At 42.0% G+C, this 23,107-nt stretch overlaps 1 protein-coding gene across 1 annotated transcript; it reads left to right on the forward strand.

Moving 5' to 3' along the window:
- The first annotated feature begins 434 nt into the window (after positions 1–434).
- On the forward strand, positions 435–22,352 carry sys1 (SYS1 golgi trafficking protein). The gene is made up of 4 exons (XM_039735520.1): positions 435–616; positions 5,130–5,391; positions 18,927–18,994; positions 21,314–22,352. The coding sequence occupies exons 2-4, from the start codon at positions 5,230–5,232 to the stop codon at positions 21,552–21,554; spliced, it is 471 nt and encodes a 156-aa protein (XP_039591454.1). The 5' UTR covers positions 435–616; positions 5,130–5,229; the 3' UTR covers positions 21,555–22,352.
- Positions 22,353–23,107: the final 755 nt, after the last annotated feature.

Genomic DNA, 23,107 nt, shown 5'->3' on the forward strand with positions numbered 1-23,107 from the left:
TACAACATGTAAAGAAAATGACAACAGCAGATTTAGTCATGTAGGGGATTCCGAAGTTGGTATTTAAAAAGACTATGCCAAGCAGTGGGGCAACCACGTAATTTTTGCAAACAAGTGGAACAACAGGCTTAAGATGACAAAATGCGTCTCCTTGGTAATATATGGCTGTAACTTAAGATTTCACCAATAATGTATCCTGAAACGTATCCAGTTAGATAAATCATCCATAAAAGACAACGCATTTCCTTGGTTTTCTACAAATGCCCGAAACAGAGACTACGGAGAAACTATTAAAATCTCGACACATGGCATAAAGTAAAATAAACACTTCCGACACACGGAAGTGTATATTTCTGACCAATAGCCAGCCAAGCTTTCCCTCCAGGAAACCAATTATGTGTAAGAAGTATTGAGTCACGAGGTCTTTACAACGCCCATTTCCGGTGGACAAGACGTCAGTTTCCTATCGTGTTACTCGCAGTACAGTTTTACGGAGTAAACAGCACAGAATCTAAGTTTCGCTATATGGTACGGCAGCAGTTACGACTGGGACTCTGTCAAGTTTGATGACAAACGACATAGTGAACGTCTTTCAACGCGCTGTTACGTTACCAAAGTAAGGAAATGGTTTCTTCTGTCCCTTACCCCTGCTTTCTGTAGACGGCATATGTACTGATGGCCTTAGTGTGATCCGCCACGGTTCTGGTTCTGGGAGCGATGAGTGGCGCAGTTAAAGTGGATGTCATCAGTTAAACGTGTACCGATTTTGGTTAAACAACCCCCCAATTCTAGAACCTTTTCTGCGTAATGATTTAAAAGTACCATGCTGATATGTTAATAATGAAGACTTTAAAGTTACCAAGGCTAGATCCAGAGATAATTATACAGCGAAGAAATGTAGTCGAACGCCCGGATTCATCTGGCCTCATAGATGCTTTTCCATAATTCTGTCCATAATATAGTTAGTATTAGAGAATTGCTGACGTTCATGAATTGTCAAGACAACGACGGTGTTATTTTGTACATTTCGATGTGTTTTGTGAAAAACAATAGGTTAAGCTTAACAGTTTTAATCTTTTCATCTGCACTCTGCCAAAACACTGAATTGTATATTATGCTCACTTGACCCTAGCATTTCAATCACTTCAACGTCCTAACTTCTACGCTTATTATTGTCAAGTACTAAATCTAAACTTCCCCCTACCATTCTGTAGAAAACTTATTCAGATTTGTTTATCAGATACATGTCATACTCCAATATTAAGGGAAAGGTTAGGCTTCATATGTAACAGGAAGAAATCTGGAATGAAACATTCTTCATTGCCGTGTTAGCCATTATGAATGTAGTGACAAGTCAAGTAAAATGACCTTTTATTGGCCAACTAAAAAAGATTACAATATGCAAGCTTTCGAGGCAACTCAGGTACGTACATCTTGCCTGAAGAAAGGGCCTGAGTTGCCTCGAAAGCTTGCATATTGTAATCTTTTTTAGTTGGCCAATAAAAGGTCATTTTACTTTACGGGTGTGTGTAATAATAGTGCAACAGTAGAAAGTGTGAAAGAGTGGAGGCCTGTGCTTTGGTGTATCTGGAAGCACAGCAGAGATGAACCACAAACACTACATAACAAAATATCATTTAGATGGAGTGCTCCATCTATGTATTTTCAAACAAAAATATGTTTTGCACATTCCAACAGTTACAAATGGTGCAGTAATTTGTGCATGCAGGCTACGGATGCATTCATTAACGCAGTCTTAATGACTACGTGGATTATTTTTCTACACAAGATTTTGGATCATAATTTTTTTTTTTTCCACTGAAAGAGATAAATTATGTGGGTTATACAAGGGTGCAGGTTGTATTCGTATGTGGGATATATTCTGGCAAATGCAGTAACTATAGCTAATAAAATAAATGTGTATGTTACAGCATGGAGTTAGCTTAAAAAGTGACTGATGGCTAAAGGTGGTTGTATTAAATTTAGCTAATTCATCTTCGGTGTGAAACATTTAAGAACCTTCTATTTCCTTTCCTTTTATCAACGCAATATATTACTTATTGCTCATGTTTTAAAAAAGAAACTGAATTTATACAATAATGTCATTTTAATTTGCATTTGATAAAACTAAATAGTCAAATTCAGTATTCTGATACAGTAAAATGTTGTTTTTCTTACATATTTTGCAAAACGTTTGTATATGGTTTTAAAATGTGAATTCCAGTCCATGAACAATCTTACCAAACCTTGTTAATGGAGATAATGAGGTGAAATGTATTGAAAATATAGAATATAGTGTTTGTTAGCCTTTTGGGTAAGCTTTTCACTAGAACATTCCCAACCTTTAAACATCTGGCAATACTGAAAGCTCTAGCACCTGTTAGTGGGGTTAGCTGCAGTGAATGGCAACAGTAGTGCTGTTTCAGTTTTGAAGAGAGTCTTTGGTCTCAGTAAAAATGTCAATATTAACGGCCTCCTACACTAAACTGAGGGCGGCACGGTGGCGCAGTGGTAGCGCTGCTGCCTCGCAGTTAGGAGATCCGGGTTCGCTTCCCGGGTCCTCCCTGCGTGGAGTCTGCATGTTCTCCCTGTGTCTGCGTGGGTTTCCTCCCACAATCCAAAGACATGCAGGTTAGGTGGATTGGTGATTCTAGATTGGCCCTAGTGTGTGCTTGGCGTGTGGGTGTGTTTGTGTGTGTCCTGCGGTGGGTTGGCACCCTGCCCAGGATTGCTTCCTGCCTTGTGCCCTGTGTTGGCTGGGATTGGCTCCAGCAGATCCCCGTGACCCTGTATTCGGATTCAGCGGGTTAGAAAATGGATGGACACTAAACTGAAGAGCACCAAATTGTGCAAATGTAAATTTTATTTTAAACTATCTCTTTGCCATAGTATATTGCTTATACTAGTTTACTTGTTTAGTTTGCTTGTTCAGGTAATGAATGCAAGAGGTGCTGGTGAAGCTAACGGGGAATGCTGAATGTTGAACCCAATGCTCCAGTGTACTGATGGAAATACTGTGCTGTAAATATGGGCGCCGTCGTTCAGATGAGACGTAAAACTGACGTCTTGACTCTCTGTGGTCATAAAAGATCCCTGGGCCCTACTATATATCCTGATGTCCTGGCTAAATTTCCCACAACGGCCTAGTAAGTGTGGTCCCCTAATAATCTACTGCCTCTTAATCGCTATCTTTCACTCCTTTATGGCATAACAGCTAATGTGTGGTGAGCGTACTGGCGCAAAACGTGGTGGATGCTGCACATTACTGCACATTAGTGGTGGCTGAACTGGCTCCCCACTCACTTTGGGCACTTTGAGTAGTGAGAAAACCACCATATACAGTAAATGTATTGAATTGTTATTATCAAGGACGGTACTCTTATTGTATATTTTTTTTCACCCCAGTATGAGTAAGTGATCCATCTCACTACCATTATTAATTCCTTCCTAATCCTACTTGCAAAACACTTAAACTGAAAATAGGTAGCATTCACATCTGATTGACTGGCAACCTCATTATTTTTCAGCTCATTCTGTAATTGGATAAAATTAGCAATAGCAGTATACATTGCTTTACATTTTTGTTTTTAAAGAGAATTGGAATTTTCCTACTTTATTAAATTGGAATGTACAGAATTTTAAAATAAAATTCATAAAATTACTCTTTGAAGAGTCTTGAATTTAAACTGTGAGACTGTTTAGGCAATCCTTACACTAGCAGACACATCATTCCACAATTTGGGGCCCCTTGTAGCTGAAAGCTCAACCTCCTAATATACTATCATTTATGCTTTGGGATTTTTTTTTTTTTTTAAGATTAACATCTTGCAATCACAATATGTGCTATGGAAGGTTTGCATTTTAAGTAAATTAGGATAAAGCCCTATAAAACATATTTTAGAAGGTGAGATTTTGATAAATCAGCCTTACTCTTAAACGAGAGACAATGTATAGACTTCAAAATTGGAGCAATACGGTGATATTTCCTACAACTGATGATGATCTTTCCAGTATCATTTTGAGTTAATTGAAAAATGTGAATAAAATCAATTAAGTACTCTCTGAACAAAGATTTGTAGTGGTCAAAATATATATATATACTCCCTATTTTTATGTCTTTTAACTGGACAGAACACTTTTAGGTTAGTGCAGTGATGTGGCTGGTAAAGACAAGATTATAATCTTTAGAGTCAAAGGTATCGCAGACAAAACATAGTGTATCAGCAAAACTAACATTTAGGCATTAGAAAGTGATAATACCTTGTTACTGTTTTTTGTGTTTTTTTTATATATATAATACTGTTATTTTTGTGTACTAAAATAGTTAAACCAGGATTTAAACCCTGAGAACAGTTAGGTGTCTGTATTATAACAGAGAGCACAGTAATGAGTACCCTGACCATATGGGTAATTGCTTTCACCATTATATACATTGACTAGCTCTTTACTAATGTAAAAATATGAGAAAACATTTGATATTAGTAATATTCAGATAATATTGTATACTGTATAAATAATTAATTTAACTTTTCCTTGAATAGTTTAATTGGTTTCAGTAAAACTACAGTAGTTTAAGTGAGCACTGAGCTAAAACTGTAGCTTTCAGAATGTCCAAGAATGTTACATAGAGCACCTTCTTGCACATCCAGTGACGTAAACACAGCCAGATAATGTAAAAGAAGGTGTAAAGATTAAGAAATTATTAAAGATGTGACAGTTTTACAAGTCAAATGAATGTAGTGAGAAGTCAAGCAAAATGACACCATTTATTGGCTAACTAAAAAGATACATCTTGCCTGAAGAAGGGGCCTGAGTTGCCTCGAAAGCTTGTATATTGTAATCTTTTTAGTTAGCCAATAAATGGTGTCATTTTGCTCGACTTCTCACTACATTCATAATGGTTAACATGGCACAACACCCTAGTACTACAAGTGAAATGAAGGAATGAGTTTCCTTCTAAAGTATTTTTTACGTGGTTGGATTTATATATATATGAATTGGGCCCCATTGCAAATGCATTTTAAATTTAGCAGAGGACTACTTATGGACATTTATGTAGCCTGAAAATCTTTAGAAAAGATTAACTAATTTTGTTTTACTTTTTTTTTTTTTCTTTTTCTTATTTTCAGGACTACTTCTGCTACACCTGGGAACACACAGGCTGCTTCCTTTATTTAATGCTAATGTATTAACTTAGTTACATTTGTGTTATCTGCATTATATCAGAAAATGGCAGGTCACTTCCGGAGTTATATCTGGGATCCTGTCTTGATTATATCTCAGATTGTACTGATGCAGTGTATATACTACAGCTTTTTGGGCCTTTGGATGGCAGGAGTGGACGGTTTAGTACAGAACAGTCGATCCCTGGATCAAATCTTTAGTTATGAGGTATGGAGAGTTTGTTTACCTTGAAAATAATTTGTTTTGTGTTAATCATAATGATGCATTTTGAAATAGGTTACTGAGTCCACCACTGTTTTAAAGGTGAAATCAGTAGCCTTCTAGATATCACACTGATTACAATATCTGTAAATGCTTTCAAAGGTTGTCCGTTAAACACACTAGTACTGAAGTTTAACTGTAATTATGTATATTTAATAAAGCTGAGTAAATATGCTCAGAAAGAAAGCAAAATGGGTAGTGGTTCTGCTTAAAAGTATGTGTAAGTTAAGGTTTTAAGCATATGTATCAGTTATGCAAAGTTCATTTGTTGGCATGTGGTATTGTGAAGTGTTCTCAAATACAAAAATAAATTGGTAAGTGCTTCATGAAATGCTGACTTGACCATTGTCACAAGCTCACAGCATTCATTACAGTTATAAAAGGATACCTGAGGTGGCATACAGTGTTTTAACAAGTTTTTTTTTTTTTTAGAAATCTACGCAGTTTAGTAAATTCAAGAAGTGCTGACACTGCTGATAAGGTGCCCAGAGCAACCAGTGCAGGATATTCTGGTGCATATTTTGTATATGTAAGCAAGCATTTGTTTTAAAAGGAATCATCAAGCAAAATGTCAACCAAAATGATTAGTTCATCTAGAGCAGGTGTTCTTAACCTGAAGTCCGTGGACCCATAAGGGTTTCAGGGGGTCCATGAGGGTCAGATAAAAATTAACATTTATATTCACTATATGGCCCGGTAATGTTAATTTGTCTCACGTAAACTTTCTCACATGATTTTTCACATGCGTTACGTCTCTCAACCTTATTTTTTTCACCTAATCCTAATGCGTGAATTACATACTAATGAGAAAAATAACGGCAAGTAAAATGTCACGCGAGAAAAGTAGCGGTCACCATATAGCCATCTCCTTTGTCTCAATCATCGGTTTCCCATTGAAAGAAATTAAAGAAAACGCTACCCGCCACTGCTCACAGCGCCGACCACTAAGTGTCTCTTGACTTGTTGTTGGCCCATGTTTACCATTTAGAGGGTTTTCATCATTCTGTGCACGACTGCCATCTTGTGCCACTCTATAAGATCAAGTGCTAATTCTCATTTTTCACGGTTTATCGCAGCTTGTTTATCTTCTCATATACTGGTGAAGATTAATTGACCACAAATGTGGCTGGCTGAAAAGTGATGTGTGTGCAGTGTGCATGAGGGTGCAGTATGGAAAAATGTATGTGCAAGTGTTGTGAAAAAATAGTCAGACTCTGTGTGTATCTGCTTGTCTGGCTGTCTCTGAAAGTTTGTTCAGCGGTTGGTCTGTCTGTCTTTTTGTCAGCCATTCTGTCATGCTTATTAATTTGTGTTTTCTAGTTACGGCTGTCCTTATAAATTAGTTTCCTTCTTTCTTTGGTTTTGTGGGATTGCATTTTATAATTATAACTAGCAAAATACCAGCGCTTCGCAGCGGCGAAGTACTGCCTTCAAATTTTTATTAAGAAGAAAATTAAACCTTTTTTAAACTGTTGGAAAATGTACCAATAATTATTTGTTAAGGATCTCTTTCTATGTCACATTGTGAGTTCGGCCCTCCGGTTGTAATATGACCAAGCTGTGCCCTGAGCTTACTCTTGAGCATGCAACATACAGTTGGCCATGTGAACAGTAATCTTGTTTCAAATCTCACAGCTTGGATTGCTGCTGTCATAATCGGTTTGAGTTTCATGGTTTGTTTCAATTAACGACAGTATTTGTAGGACTTGTGTTGAAGAGACATTCTGCATCTGTCAAGCATTGTAAGTATACAACCGGTTTCATCGATAACTTCACATCCAGCTTTTGAGAGTTTAAACATTCATAAACATCAAAGTGAATCTAAGATGTTTAAGAGGCATTGGCAGTTGTCGAAAGGTGTAAAATATTTGGCCATTTCGGTACACTTACAAGTGACAACCGAACAATTCAGCGGCAGCCATCAACTCACATGCAGATCCATAGGTGAAGGGCTTAAGCATTTCACTCTTATATAGTGCTCCTGTGTAGTATAATTATCTCCTGTACCGTCATCAGTCCACACCTTGAACCTGTCCCAGTCATTCAATACATAAGACCCAATGTTCCTCCGGATATGGCCGTGCAATATGTAACAAAGAGAATGGAAAAGATAGGTGCCATCTCCGGGCATGGAAACCACTCGGTAAGTGACAGTTCTTTGATCGATGGTGACCACCTCGATAGACATGTTAATGGGGGTACGGTTGGAATGATAAAGGAAATGGGTACCTGAACAATGTAAAGTAAGTCTAAAATACCTACACAATAACTATAATAGTAATAAATGAACAATAAAACAGCAGAGAAGCCGTGGATTAAATAAAAAGGCTGTAGTTATCAGCAGGGAGACATGAATCCTGTGGTGAAGCAAGGAAGGGAATGTAGAGACTGGAGCGACAGACGGCCTTATATAGGCAGGCAGCCAACAATGTGGGAGGCGTTGGGATGGGGGACCCAACACCGCCTCACACGGTGACCGAGCTGCAGGCTATGGACGTATATATGTACGTAAGTAGGACTCGGTTAGTGTTGGGAACCCGCGTACCAAATTTCTTGAAGATGGGCCCATAAGTAACAAAGACCGTTGAAAAGTTCAGTATGGCGGCCGACAGTGGCATCATACCACCGAAAGAAGTACGTACATTGGTTTCGATTAGCGCAGGGAAGGCGCTTACCAAATTTCGTGAAGATGGGGCCATAAATAAGAATGTTCAACATGGCGGACGTTGTCGACCGTTATGACCGTTACGCGTAGAATTTCGTAATGAAACCTGCTTAACCCTTGTAAGTAAGCTGTAAGGAATGAGCCTGCCAAATTTCAGCCTTCTACCTACATGGGAAGTTGGAGAATTAGTGACGTTGGAAAGTTCAATATGTCGGCTGACAGTGGCGTCATGCCACCAAAATAAGTACGTACATTGGTGTCGGTTAGCGCAGGGAAGCCGCCTACCAAATTTAGTGAAGATGGGGCCATAAATAAGAAAGTTCAACATGGCGGACGTTGTTGACCGTTATGACCATTACGCGTAGAATTTTGAAATGAAACCTGCTTAACTTTTGTAAGTAAGCTGTAAGGAACGAGCCTGCCACATTTCAGCCCTTTACCTACACGGGAAGTTGGAGAATTAGTGACGTTGGAAAGTTTAATATGGCAGCCGACAGTGGCATCATACCACTGAAATAAGTACGTACATTGGTTTTGGTTAGCGCAGGGAAGCCGCCTACCACATTTTGTGAAGATGGGGCTATAAATAAGAAAGTTCAACATGGCGGACATTGTGGACCGTTATCGACCGTTATGACCGTTACATGTAGAATTTTGAAATAAAACCTGCTTAACTTTTTTAAGTAAGCTGTAAGGATCTACCTACATGGGAAGTTTGAGAATTAGTGATAAGTGAGTGAGTGGGTCAGTGAGGGCTTTGCCTTTTATTAGTATAGACTAGCAAAATACCCGCGCTTCGCAGCGGAGAAGTAGTGTGTTAAAGAAGCAATGAAAAAGAAAAGAAAACATTTTGAAAATAACGTAACATGATTGTCAATGTAATTGTTTTGTCACTGTTGTGAGTGATGAGTATATATATATATATATATATATATATATATATATATATATATATATATATATATATATATATATATATATATATATATATATATATATATATATATACATATACATACACACACACACACATATATAAACATATATACATATACATACATATCTACATATATACACACACAGCTATTTCGTATCAGTGCAATACGCTGCTTGTTAAAACGGATAACTCTCGCTCTTACGTGCAAGTCTGCGTGGATATTATGAACTATCATATTTGTTCAAGTTCTATTTAAATTTTAAATAGAAGGAATTTTTATTTAGTCGACAGAAATATCTTTGGTAGGAATGGTAAAAACAGACAGGAATATTATTCGTGAATAAATCAACTCAAACCTTAAACAACTTATAATATTTTGCTCTCCATAAAAATATATCCTGTCTAAATTATACAAGTTAGAAATAAAGTAAACGTTAAAAGAACAAACATTCAAATTTCTTTACTCTTATGTAATTTTATATAAAAATAAACTTAGATTTTAAATATCCCAAAAGATTTTGCTCTCCATAAAAATATATCCTGTCAAAATTATACAAATTCAAATATGAACATGCTGCATAACAAAACCTAGAAATATAAATAAAATGTGTTCCTTTCAGCAATAACAAATCATATCATTCAGTTGTCTTTGCTCATATGTCATTTTAGAGCTGGACGCCTGGCATCTTTTTTTGGCAACAAGTTCGTTTCTGTTTGGTGTGAGGTTCTGTGTTGTGGAGATTCTCAGGATTGATTGCAGGTGCTCATCAGTGAGGCGACTCCTGTGTGCTGTTTTGTTAGTCTTTATCACTGAGAAGAGCTTCTCACACAGATATGTGCTACCAAACATGCACAAGGTTCGAGCCGCATGTAGACGGACTTTTTGTTCTTCAAAGTCACCAAAGCGCCGTGCAAACTCAGTGCGCTCAGTTTATCAGCAAAGTGCGGATTTGGGAACACCGTAGTGACGACTTGGTTTAACATTACTTGGCAACAGGGAAAGTGGGGCAAATTGCACTGGTGCATTTGTGTCTCCCATAAAAGCAGCTTCACTTGAAATCACTTTGTGATTGTGCACGGTAAAAACGTCCGCTGAAGTGTCAGGTTCTTATTTAATTATTCTGCTTTCTGTATCTTCTGCATTGCATTCAGGTTACCCTGATGTTTTGTCTCATAGTGCCATCTTAGATTAAATTCTGTAATTACAGCCACATTAGCTCCACAAATGAGACACACGGGTTCAGTAAACATATACTCAGCCTCCCATCGGTTTTTAAAGGCTCTATTTTCAGAATCAACTTTTCTCTTCAGCATCGTGTGAGCTAACTTCGCAATAACTTGCAGCATCATAAGCTACACTTGATTAACGCGGTAAGTGTTCGGCAAGGTAGCTGAAGCGCTGCATTATGGGATCTGCAGTTTATTGTGTTACCAGCACTTCATATACCCGGGCCATTAATAACAATAATACAGTATATAAAATGATCTTGCGGGCCGGATATAATTACACCGGGCGGATGTGGCCCGCGCCCTTGAGTTTGACACATATGGACTAAATAGAACTTGAAAAGATATATTTTTTCAAATGTGATCGCGCAATTCAGATAGAGTTGAAACGCACTACAGCCTGCATGCCTCAATAAGTCATCCTCCCCTCGCTCTTACTTTTTTACCGTTCATCTAATGAATACACTGAGTATGGCTTTACCAAAACAATCATTGATGGCGAATAAAGTATCCATTATTCGAGTATGTAGATCGGGATATATATATACAGTATACATATATATATACCCGCGTATCGCAGCGGAGAAGTAGTGTGTTAAAAAAGCTAGAAAAAGAAAAGGGAACATTTTAAAAATAACGTAACATGACTGTCAATATACAGTAATTGTTTTGTGAGTGTTACTGAGTGTTGCTGTCATCAATGATTTGATTATCATTATTTCTTTCAATCAGGTTAGTATTTGTAGGATGTGTTGTGTTCAAGTTACATTCCGTGTTTGTCAATCGTTGTAAAGATGACAGGTTTCATTCATCGATTCGTTTCTTACTGCATCAATAAACAGCTCGTCTTCTTCTTTATCTGAGACCTGACACACTGCATGCACGGGTTTTTTTTACACTGTCTTCCTTTAGCGGGACATAGACTTTTTCCAACGTGTGCTTTGTTTCCGCAGTAGTTGGATTTATGAATATGCTTGTATGTATCAGACGCTTCATATTTTTTGCTGCCTTTTCAATTGTGTAATTCGGTTTTTGTTCAGCGCTCTTTGGAACTGTTGCCTTTAATCTGTGCACTGCGTCAGTTCACGTGAGCCACTCGGTGTACATGCATCGAAGGTTCCCAGCTGTGCTGGTGCCATCTCGTGCTATGTCCATGGCTGTATTTAATGTTACCTTAGTCCTGGCACTTAAAACTTTCTCTCGCAGTTTCGCTGAGTTTGTGTCAAACACCACCCTGACCATCTCATCTTCCTCTCCATAAGCACAGTCCTTCACCCGTGAATATTTACCCGTGGCAGTTTGCTATTGGATTGCCGCTGACGGACGGCCTTATATGGGCAGGCACTAAATTACAAACGCCAGCGGCAGCCTGTCTATGAACTTAATTTAAAGTGTAGGTTTACATCGTGCTTTGTTTCCGAAGTAGCAGAACTCATGAATATGGTTGTATATGTCACTCGCTCGCTTCTTATTGTTTCGCTGCCTTCTCAATTATATAATGCATGTTTTCTTGAGCGCTTTTTTAGGTCTTCCTGGTTTTCTATGTACTGCGTGATTACGTGGGAGGCGTGATGATGTCACACGAAACTCCGCCCCCACGGCGTTCAAGCTCATCTCCATTACAGTAAATGGAGAAAAACTGCTTCCAGTTATGACCATTACGCGTAGAATTTCGATATAAAACCTGCCCAACTTTTGTAGAAAGCTTTAAGGAATGAACCTGCCAAATTTCAGCCTTCCACCCACACGGGAAGTTGGAGAATTAGTGATGAGTCAGTGAGTCAGTGAGTCAGTGAGTGAGTGAGGGCTTTGCCTTTTATTAGTATAGATGAGTGGCAATTACTTTTTTGCATAAAAAAGGAGTGTTTTTTTTTGATTGTTTACTTTAAAGTTTAATAATACTTTGGGTATGTCAAATATGTATGGGACAATCAAATCTCAATAAATAAAGTACATTATATTCATTGCATGCAAAGTTATGTTTATGTGTATATTTCTGTAGAAGGGGGTCCATAGCTTTCACCGGATTCTTAAAGGGGTCCATGACTCAAAAAAGGTTAAGAATCTGATCTAAGTAAGTACCCATTGCATTTTGGTAGAGTGAAAAACTTCACATTTTGACTTGTTAGTCTATTTTGTAACACCTTAGTGCATTCATTTTTGTCTATATATATTGTGAAAGGACCGAGGAGACAGCAATAAGGGTTGGGGTTTCCGGCCCCGTATATTGTACAGAAACTTGTACAGAAATTAAAGTGGTCAAAAGTATAAACCAAAGAGTTCATAACGCGACGCCGACTCCTGGCGTCGCGGCCATTTTATTGGGGTGGAGCCGGAAGTGGAGGGACGCCGGGAAGGACCGCAAGGGAGGATGGGAAGGATGACGTCAGGGCAAGATGGCGGAGGAAGGGCGGAAGTACCGCACTGCGGTCAATCCAGGCCTATGGTGCAGGAAGGTCTTTCTTTCTATGAGGAAGCAGAGGGAGAAAGTTAATACCCCGCCATTCCCTGGGCGAATGGTTTCCCAGGTGCTATCGAATCAATCCGCGGCCTCCTACTCGCGCGTGCGTGACACGATCCCCCCCTTAGCCCAGGACCGTCAGGTCGGGCGGACCTAACCGAGAGGTCGTGAATACGAGAGAGGGCATCGGCATTGGCCTGAAGGGTGCCCGCCGATAAGTGACAGTGAACTTATACGGCTGTAAGTCCAGGAACCACCTGGTGACCCGCGGATTCGACTCTTTATGTAGGGACATCCACTGAAGTGCAGCGTGATCAGTCGCCAGAGCGAATTCGCGACCCAGCAGGTAGTAACGGAGGTGGGTCACTGCCCACTTAATGGCCAAGGCCTCCCTCTCCACTGCCGCGTGCGGGTCCCCGGTCCATCAGTTTCCGGCTAAGGTACATCACAGGGTGCTCGACACCATCGACGCTTTGGCTCAGCACGGCGCCCAGGCCTGTGTCCGAAGCGTCGGTCTGGAGAATAAACGGGAGCCCAAAATCGGGCGTCCGTAACACAGGTGCCGACGTTAGGGCCTTCTTTAGGTCACTGAACGCGTGTTCTGCTTTGTCGGTCCACACCACGTATAGGGGAGCGCCCTTTTTTGTCAGGTCAGTCAAGGGTGCTGCTCTTTCGGAGAAACGGGGAACAAACCGGCGGTAGTAACCCGCAAGCCCCAAGAAAGCCTGCACCTGTTTCTTGGTATTCGGACGGGCCATTCTAAGATGTCTTTAACTTTGGAGCTCTGTGGCGCACCTGTCCTTGTCCCACGAGGTAGCCTAAATATTTGGCCTCCTTTAATCCAAAAAAACACTTCCGGGGGTTTATGCGGAGGCCGGCTTTAGCCAGTGTTCGGAGGACAGCTGCGACCTGCAGTAGATGCTCCTCCCAGGTGCCGGAATAGATGACAACGTCATCCAGGTAGGCGGCACTATAGGACTGGTGGGGCTTCAGCACTCTGTCTACCAGACGTTGGAAGGTCGCCGGGGCCCCGTGCAGCCCAAATGGGAGGACCTTGTACTGCCAGTGCCCGCTAGGGGTGCTAAAGGCCGTTTTTTCCTTTGCGGATGCCGTTAAAGGAATTTGCCAATACCCTTTGTCATGTCAAGGGTAGTCAGATACCGAGCCGTACTCCAGCCGCCAAGGAGGTCGTCAATGCGGGCATGGGGTAGGCATCGAACTTGGAGATCTGATTCAGACGCCTAAAGTCATTACAGAACCTCCAGGAGCCGCCTGGCTTGGAGACGAGGACAATAGGGCTGGACCAGGGACTATGGCTCTCTTCAATTATGTCCATGTCCAACATACGTTTCACCTCCAGCTCGACCTCTGCGGCGTTTTGCCTCCGGAGTCGGTAGGGCCTCTCCCGGACGATTACACCGGGCTCCGTGACTATATCGCGGCAATCAGCGGTCCGCCGGGTGACTCGCCACTACCTCGGGATGGCTCGGAGTGTTTGGGCTAACTCCTGCCGCTGCTTGGGGTCAGCTCTTCGCCGAGGTTAAGGGCAGTTGTGCTTGCGAAAGGGAGAGTGACCTATGGGAGCTGGGAGCTCCTCTCTCTCTCCAGGGCTTTAACAGGTTGACATGATAGATCCTCTCACTCGGTCGACGATTGGGCTGTTTCACCAAATAGTCGACGAGTCCTTTTCTCTCCTTAACCTCGTAAGGCCCTTGCCAGTGAGCGAGCAGCTTCGAGTGGGAGGTCGGGACGAGCACCATAACTCGGTCCCGGGCGGAACTCCCTGAGGACGGAGTTGCGGTTGTAACACCGGCCTGCGCTGCTTGCGCACGAGTCACGCGTGCTCTTTTAGGAGGGGCCTGATCTTTGTGAGTCGGTCGCGCAGTTGCGCCACGCTCAAAATGTTAGAGGAGGGAAGAGCCTCGGCCTCCCAGCCTTCTTTTAGGATGTCGAGGATTCCCCGGGGTTGTCGCCCGTATAGCAATTCAAATGGGGAGAAGCCTGTAGAGGCCTGGGGTACCTCCCGGTAGGCAAAAGCACGGCGGGAGGAGCTGGTCCCAGTTCCTGCCGTCGCGCTGACTACCTTGCGGAGCATCTGCTTAAGCGTCTGATTAAACGCTCACCAACCCGCCAGTTTGCGGGTGATAGACTGACGCTTTCAGGTGCTTTATCTGCAGTAATTTGGCTACCTCCTTGAACGTATCCGAAGTGAAGGGCGTACCCTGGTCCGTGAGGACCTCCTTGGGTATGCCCACGCGTGAAAACAAATTAACCAGTTCCCGTGCGATGCTTTTAGTATTAGCGGGCGCAGGGGAACCGCCTCTGGGTACCGGGTGGCATAGTCCACCATGACTAGGATATACTTGTGGCCACGGGTTGAGGGCTCCAGGGTCCCACCAAATCGACCCCTATCCTTTCAAAGGGGATGTCCACGAGGGAATAGGGACTAGAGGAGCACGGTCCCTCCTAGGAATCTGGCGGGTCTGGCACTCCGGACAGGATTGACAGAACCGCCGGACCTCCTCATTGATCCCAGGCCAGTAAAAGCGGAGCTTAATCCTCTCCAGTGTTTTTTCGGCCCGAGGTGGGCGCCTAGGAGGTGAGCATGTGCCAACTCGCATATCTCCCGCCGGAAGGTACGCGGAATTAGCAACAACTTCCGCACCTGCCCTCATGGGTAGCCACTTTCGGTACAACAGATCATTCTCAAGGACAAAGAAGGGTTCCCGGTGTGGATCCGTCCGCTGTTGAGCTGTTAGGCAGAACGACGCATTCCGGCAAAGCGCGGGAGTCATCATTCCACTGCTCCCTCTTAAAGGAGGCGGCGTGGACCGAAATTGATGGTCCAGGCGCCGAGAGGGTCTTGGGGCCTGGGCCCGGGAAGAGTTCCCTGGCTAGTCCCTTCTCCGGCGGAATCTTCCGGGTCAAGGTCCGTAGCCACGAAAGGTCCCCGAGACACCAGCCCATAGGGCCTGCCCTTGTGCACGGCGTGGAGGCCGCTGGAGGGGTGCCTTTTCCCCTCATAACAAGATCCAACGAGGCCCGGGGCGCGAATGGCTTACCGCTGATTCTTTTAGACCAGTCTTGTCCCAAAATCACTGGGAAGGGGGTCAGGTAACACAGCGACCGTCATTTGGATTGGTTCCCCCTTCCAGGTGACATAACAGTGAGCGGAACGATATGACCTAGTCCCCCCATGCACACAGGTGACCAACAAATGCTGTTTTAACCACTGTTGCGGTAAGACAAAGCGGCGAGCAACAATGGTAATGTTGCTGCCGGAATCAAACAAAGCCACCACGGCGTGCCCATTTAGCAACACCACTCCCGTGTTCGGACTCGCCAAGGGATGCGGCGGGTACAATACCTCTCCGCGCGTCCAGCTGCAGTCCATAGGCTCCGGGGCGATGTGATGCGGGCAGTTTGGTAGCAGGTGACCGGTCTCGCCACACTTGAAACAGCGCGGCGGTCCCGCCTCTCTCTGGCTCTGGCTGGCGCTTCTGCAGCGCGTCGAGGGGGCTCGGGGGTGGCCGCCCGTCCCTGCCGGTTCCCGAGCAGGCTTTCTGACCCCCAAGTCGGAGGACCGCCAACTGACGCTCCAGGACGCCGAGGAGGCCCGACATGTTCTGGTAGGCGGGTCCCCGACCTGCTGGGCGAGGGAACTGGGCATGCATTGACCAGGCCTTCACAGGCCACCCGCTCGACCACTTTCCGCCCGTCGGGTCCCTCTGGCCGTAGCCAGCCGCCCATCTTGCCCCAGAACTCGAACGCCTGGGCGCGAGCGGGCTTTTCAGGGTCAAAGACCCAGTTCCGCCATTCGGCCGCCTGCTGGCCCGGGCTAATGCCGTAGCGGGCCAGTATTTCGGGCTTGAGGAGGTCGTAGTTAGCGGCCTCCTCCTCAGGGAGGTCATAATAGGCCGCAGCTGGTCCTTCAGGTATGGCGCCAGGATGGACGCCCACGGACCGCTGCCACTCGTTCCGGGTGGCCGTCCTCTCAAACATGCCCAGGTACGCGTCGACGTCCTCCGAAGGGCCCATCGGGACTAAAGGAGGAGGCGGCTGCCTGGGCGGGTCTGGTCTCGCCCGTTGGGCTTCCACTAACCTGGCCTTCGTGGCCTCCAGCTCCCGGGTGGTGGCGGCTTGCGCAAGCTGCAGCGCCTGGAGCTGGTCGTTCATGGCCTGCAGCACCGTGTTGAGGTCCTGTCCCTCCGTCATTCCGGGATCTCTGTATCCTGCCGACTACGCCACTTGTAAAGGACCGAGGAGACAGCAATAAGGGTTGGGGTTTCCGGCCCCGTATATTGTACAGAAACTTGTACAAAAAAAGTGGTCAAAATATAAACAAACAGTTCATACGCGCGCCGACTCCTGGCGCGCGGCCATTTTATTGGGGAGGAGCCGGAAGTGGAGGGATGCCGGGAAGGACCGCAAGGGAGGATGGGAAGGATGACGTCAGGGCAAGATGGCGGAGGAAGGGCGGAAGTACGCACTGCGGTCAATCCAGGCCTATGGTGCAGGAAGGTCTTTCTTTCTATGAGGAAGCAGAGGGAGAAAGTTAATACCCGCCATTCCCTGGCGCTAATGGTTTCCCAGGTGCTATCGAATCAATCCATGCCTCCTACTGGCGTGCGTGACAATATATATATATATATATATATATATATATATATATATATATATATATATATATATATATATATATATATATATATATGTTATATGGCTGTATTGTCTTCTCTGACCACATTTTTTGGTCACAACTCCTTCATTAAAACAACTTCTGATGAGACTTCTCCAGACTGTAGATTGGTATACCAGGGTCCCATTGATTTATGTTCTGTTTCACATCATTTCTGAGCTGACAGCAGTGCTGGACATATTCTGATTTTAAAGGAAAATAAGCTTTGAGCATTTCTTATATATATTATTCAGTTTCATTGGTCATCAGCTCCATTTGTAACAACAACAACATTTATTTATATAGCACATTTTCATACAACAAAATGTAGCTCAAAGTGCTTTACATAATGAACAATAGAAAAATAAAAGACACAGTAAGAAAATAAAATAAGTCCACATTAATTAACATAGAATAAGAATAAGGTCCGATGGCCAGGGTGGACAGAAAAAACAAAAAAAAAAACACTCCAGACAGCTGGAGAAAAAAATAAAATCTGCAGGGATTCCAGACAAAGAGACCGACCAGTCCCCTCTGGGCATTCTACCTCACATAAATGAAACAGTCCTGTTTGTATTTAGGGTTCTCACGGAAGGACTTGATGATGATGGTCACATAAACTTCTGGCTTTTAGTCCATCAATGTTGGAGCATCATGATGCTTTGAGTAGGTGGTGGTGGCACAGGCTGCCACCACAAAGAAACCGGAAAAAGAAACAGAAGAGAGAGTAGGGATAAGTAAGGATTTTAGAGCCACCATGAATAGTTATTGTGATGAATTAAACATACAGAGTATCAGGATTTGTAGTCTTCAACTTTGACCGTTTTTGCTTCTTGAAAAGAACTTGGAAACAATATCTGGAAACACCTGTGTGCCATTAAATTTCTGCTTGGGAGAGGCCTTGATAATGCAGGATGACCACCTAACCTCTTGTAGCTATGTTCACTTTTGGCATCGCGTAAGACGTGCAGGTTAAACTGCCACATCAACTGCAACCTCAGCTTTTTAGTGTGGTTGTCCCTGCCTAGTTTTATTTCCTCTACACAGGTTTCTGTTTCATTTAATCCATTTGGTTCAACTTACACATTATATCACTTGATCATTATCCCCTGTTTGTTAATCAGAACCCGCTCTATATGACTACAAAGATCTCATATATTTTCATTGAAAGGTGATCCACTATTTAGTTTGATTTCTTTAAGAACCTTCAAATGTATTAATGTACTGTGTCACATTTTGCAAAAAGAAGTCTTAGAACTTTAAAATATTCCCTTATATGGACACGCTAATCCAGAAGACGTAAAAAATAATCTCTTCTTTGAACTGTTTTTGCGAATTATCTAATGTGCCTAAGACTTTTTGGAATACTGTATGTTTTCATACCGTGTGTGTGGTGAGGAAAGTGAGGACAAGAATGTTTGCAGTTTGCACACTGGGTTTGCTATTGGTTGTTACTCTGACATTTATAGTACTTCCATGCTGATAAAACTTATGCATGTTTACTGCTTTTCAGGTTCTAGGTTTCTCCACACCCCAAGGCAGACTGTCTATGATGGCCTTTATTCTGAACTCTCTCACGTGGTAAGTTGAAATCTGTAAAGTTATGCATCCTTTTCCTTTAGTTAACATTTTAGTGACCTTCGTGTCTTAACTTTTTTATGAATACTCTCTTCTACTCTGATTTTCAGTTAAGCAGTATTTTATATTTTTGATCCTTATCTTGTTGCGTACCTCTGAGTTCCATATCAAACACCTTTTGTTTCCAGTATGTCCATCCCTCAATATTGGCTACCACAACACCCACTCTGTTCCCTAATTATTTAAGCACTACCAAGGCCTCTTACAGTGATAAATCTTTAAACACCCTCATAGGGTGATGTCTGAGATTAGGGTGGCCCTTCTTGTACATGTGAAACACCAAGCGTAAACTCCATCTGGTGCCTCCTGGTGTCACCAAACCTAAATTAACATACTGTAAATGTTGGACATTAATTAAAAGTAGTTAAGCTATACTTGGAAAACTAAACAAATATATACCTTTTGTGCTTTTCTAATAGACCTTATTTGAATTGAATCTGCATGAACATAAAACTGCTTACTTTTCCTGTTTTTTCCATCTTAGAGACACAACTTCATTGAAATACATGAGAGTCAAGTACTTTGATTTCTTAAGTGAGGGACTTATGTTTTCAGCAAGCAGTGTTTTGTACTTATTGAAACTCTCTGTGTCAACTGAGAGGACTGGAAAATTAAATATAAGGCAAAGCTAACTCTGCCAGTTTTGGAAATCTGCCTTTTCCCCTTTCTAATACTGTGATAGCTCCATTGATGGTAACTCCCTGTAGGAGACAAAATACATGTATGATATCAATCTCCAGACCAACGCCTCAGATACTGGCCTTGGTGCAGTGCTTAGTCATGTCATCAGTGGAGCCAGAACCCCTATTCATGTATCTCAGTAAAAAACTACTGGAGTAGGTGATGTACTATGCGGCGAATGAAAGGCCCTCGCCATAATGTGGGATGTCACTCAGCTACAGTATTTCTTTTTGGAAAGAGGGGTCACTCTGGGTATGGACGATGCCTCCCTCCAGTGACTCTGCTCCCAGAGGGACTTGAATCCTAGAGTCACAAGCTGGTTTCTGAGCCTCCAATCCTACAAGTTCATGGTGCTGTACAGACGGGAGAGCCTCCATCCCAGTGCTCTCTTCCAGGCCCAGGACTTCATGGCTAGACGCACTTTCCTAACTAGGGCCTAGCTGGTCTGGATCTCCTTACGGGCTCTGTCAAGATATGTGCCGGTAATTTTAACCTCTTCCACTCTCTCCGCAGCACTTATTGATTTAAATCAGTATTTACTAGATACATGACAAGATAAATAGTCATTAATGGGAGTTGTATCATTCTTTATTAACCCTATAAGAAAGGCAAATAAAGCACCCATCTATTTTTGGAGGGGAGGCAGCAGGGAGGGTCCCCCCTCATTTTCCACAAATGATATCCAAACCTTGAAGTCATACATTTTCTGATTAAAATCCTTCACATTCCTGCTTCAAAACTCTAAAATACTGTATTGTAGGATATCCTCTTCTGTGTTTGTGCATTTTTTGTATTTTTGTTTTGCTGATATGCAAACACATTGAATGCTGTGCATTTCTAAAGATACTGTGTGGCGATTTCAGGAGTCATTTTTATACATTTCTGTCATATCAATAGCAATCTCTAAATTAGCCTAAAACAATCAATGTAAAGAAGCTGAAATTCCGATTTGCTCCACTATTAAACTTTTTATTATTTTTCCCCAGACCTGAAAATTGGTTATGGCATTTTAAAATGTGTATTTGTGTTTCATTGCAATGGCAGTTTTAAGTATACAATCAGTGAATATAAATTTTAATCAGAGAGAAGTTGAGTTAAATAAATATTGTTTTTTATTTGTAACAGAAACCTATGTTGAGCACTGCGAATGAAGTAATTAAATAATATAGTTTCAGGTTGTTTTTTTCAAGAAACATTTGTTTATAGTCTCCCTAAAGGAAAAACTTGGGGGTTGGTGGCAGGATTGACACTCCAGCCACTGTACAGAAAACCAGTCTGGTGCTAAAGTGTCACCCATTGCACGGCTGTACTCGGTTCTCAATCAGGGTGGTTTTTCATTTGGTGGGTGCGGCAACGTGCATTGAACTAATTTACCTATGTGCTGTTATTCTTTTATTCTAAAATAGTTTATTTTTAAGGTAGTGGTTTTAAGATTAATTTCTCAAGGTTTGCAATTTTGTTCCTTAAAAAAAAATATTTATTGAAAGTTTCAGTTCAGATTAAAGTTAAAATTCCCTCTTTCCACTGCTTGTAATGAAATTGGTAATTTAGTGTTTCCTTCCACCCCTTCTTATGTTTCAGTGCACTGGGATTGTGGTTTTTTATTCGTCGAGGAAAGCAGTGTCTGGATTTCACTGTGACTGTCCACTTCTTTCACTTCATTGGCTGCTGGATCTACAACTCTCATCTCCCTTGGGTCCTGTCTTGGTGGCTCGTCAATGTTGTATGCATAGCACTAATGGCAGTTATTGGGGAGTACTTATGCATGCGAACAGAGCTGCGGGCCATTCCTGTTAACAGTGGGCCAAAGTCCAACCTCTGAGTTCTTCGATGGATTTGTGGCCTCATGCACCTTTTATACAACAGAGTACTCTTATTTATTACTGCATTTCCTGAAACTATTTTAAATGGTTTAATCCATTAGTATTCTAATGAATGTGTTTTCTGAAGTTTACAGTGCAGTTGGATTCATTGAATTTCTGACGATGGTGTTCTTATCCCTGGATGACCAGGGCATGCTTACTTGACAAGAAGCTGTTTTTATTTTAACTAAAGTAGAAACATTTGACCTCTAGTGGAATCAACATCTGCAAAGAAAGTTTTCAATCAGTATGGAAGCTTTTGAAATATAACTTGTATTTGTTCTTGAATACCCTTGAAGAGAGAGAAAGAGAGAGCACTGATGATTAAAGTAAATGAAAAGAACCAGGTTATCAGTTTAGCTGCCATGGTTTAGTACTGAACTGGTGTACCTAACAGTCCCCTGCTTCTTTCACTTGGTTTACTAAGAACAAGGGGATATTCCTAGTTACTGTGACCTTATACAACTTGGCAGCCAATCTTTAATGAGTGCGGTTCACTAAAAATAAGGAGGTGGAAACTGATTCTTTTATTATTAAACGTTTGGGAACAGAAGTGTTTCATACCATCAGTAAGTGAAAATCTCTATTCTGGCATTAAGTTTTGTTTTGGTATAATTCAAAATATTCTTTTTACTTATGTAACTTTCAGAGAAGAATTGGAAGAACACATTAGTTACCTCAAACACTTTATAATAAACATTGTATGTTTTCTATGTGCCCAACTGAAGATCTAATTAAAGCAAACTTTAACATTATGATTCACTTTGACTTGCTTGTAATTTCTGAGGTACGCAGGCCATCATCTAATTTCTAAAATTATCTGGTTGTTGAGTAATGTGCTTATATTGGTGCATTTTACAAGTTAGGCATTTATAGGTTTTATATTATGCATGGGACTGAAATTTGTAATATTTGGACAGCTTTGGGATTTAATCATTCAAATTTAGAAGATTATGCAAACAACTGAGCAAAGATTCATTGTTAGAAGTGAGGTTGAGGCTGGAGTTCAGAAGTCTCTACCTTTGATTCCAGAAGGAGCCAGTAATTGTTGACAAATACATACTTTAGTTTTACAGCACATGCAGAAAAAGTCAAAGAGCTGTTTTAGACTGTCCAGGTAATTCCTGAATGTTGCACATTTTCTAACAGTGCTCTCTTTTCCATTTTTGTAGCTTTGTTGCGGTTGAAGCTGAAAATGAAATTGCAAATGACATTTCATTTTTTTTTTTTAATATTTGCATTATTTCGTATGTAGACTTTGAAAATGAAATTGAGACCTTATCTGACAGAGTATGCAGCAAAACGTCTGGCACAGGCTTTGGTCTTGTCACGTCTGGACCACTGCAACTCACATCTGGCAGGAGTACCTGGAGATCTCTGTTGGCTCCCAATCCTTGATGCTTGCCTACAGAGTTGTCCGTGGGTCAGCTTCAGAGTATACGGAGACACTGGTGAAGCCCTATACTCCTCGCACACTTAAGACTGCCAAGTGAATAGCGCTTGGTGATCCCAC

The sequence above is a fragment of the Polypterus senegalus genome, chromosome 14 (assembly GCF_016835505.1).
Source record: "Polypterus senegalus isolate Bchr_013 chromosome 14, ASM1683550v1, whole genome shotgun sequence".
NCBI classification, from domain to species: Eukaryota; Metazoa; Chordata; class Cladistia; order Polypteriformes; family Polypteridae; genus Polypterus; species Polypterus senegalus.

What these genes read in the sequence shown, in the direction of transcription:
- sys1 (XM_039735520.1), top strand. Translation starts at nt 5,230, where the DNA reads ATGGCAGGTCACTTCCGGAGTTATATCTGGGATCCTGTCTTGATTATA. An exon ending in ATCAAATCTTTAGTTATGAG is followed by an intron (nt 5,392 to 18,926) that starts GTATGGAGAGTT and finishes ACTGCTTTTCAG; the next exon opens with GTTCTAGGTTTCTCCACACC. An exon ending in ATTCTGAACTCTCTCACGTG is followed by an intron (nt 18,995 to 21,313) that starts GTAAGTTGAAAT and finishes CTTATGTTTCAG; the next exon opens with TGCACTGGGATTGTGGTTTT.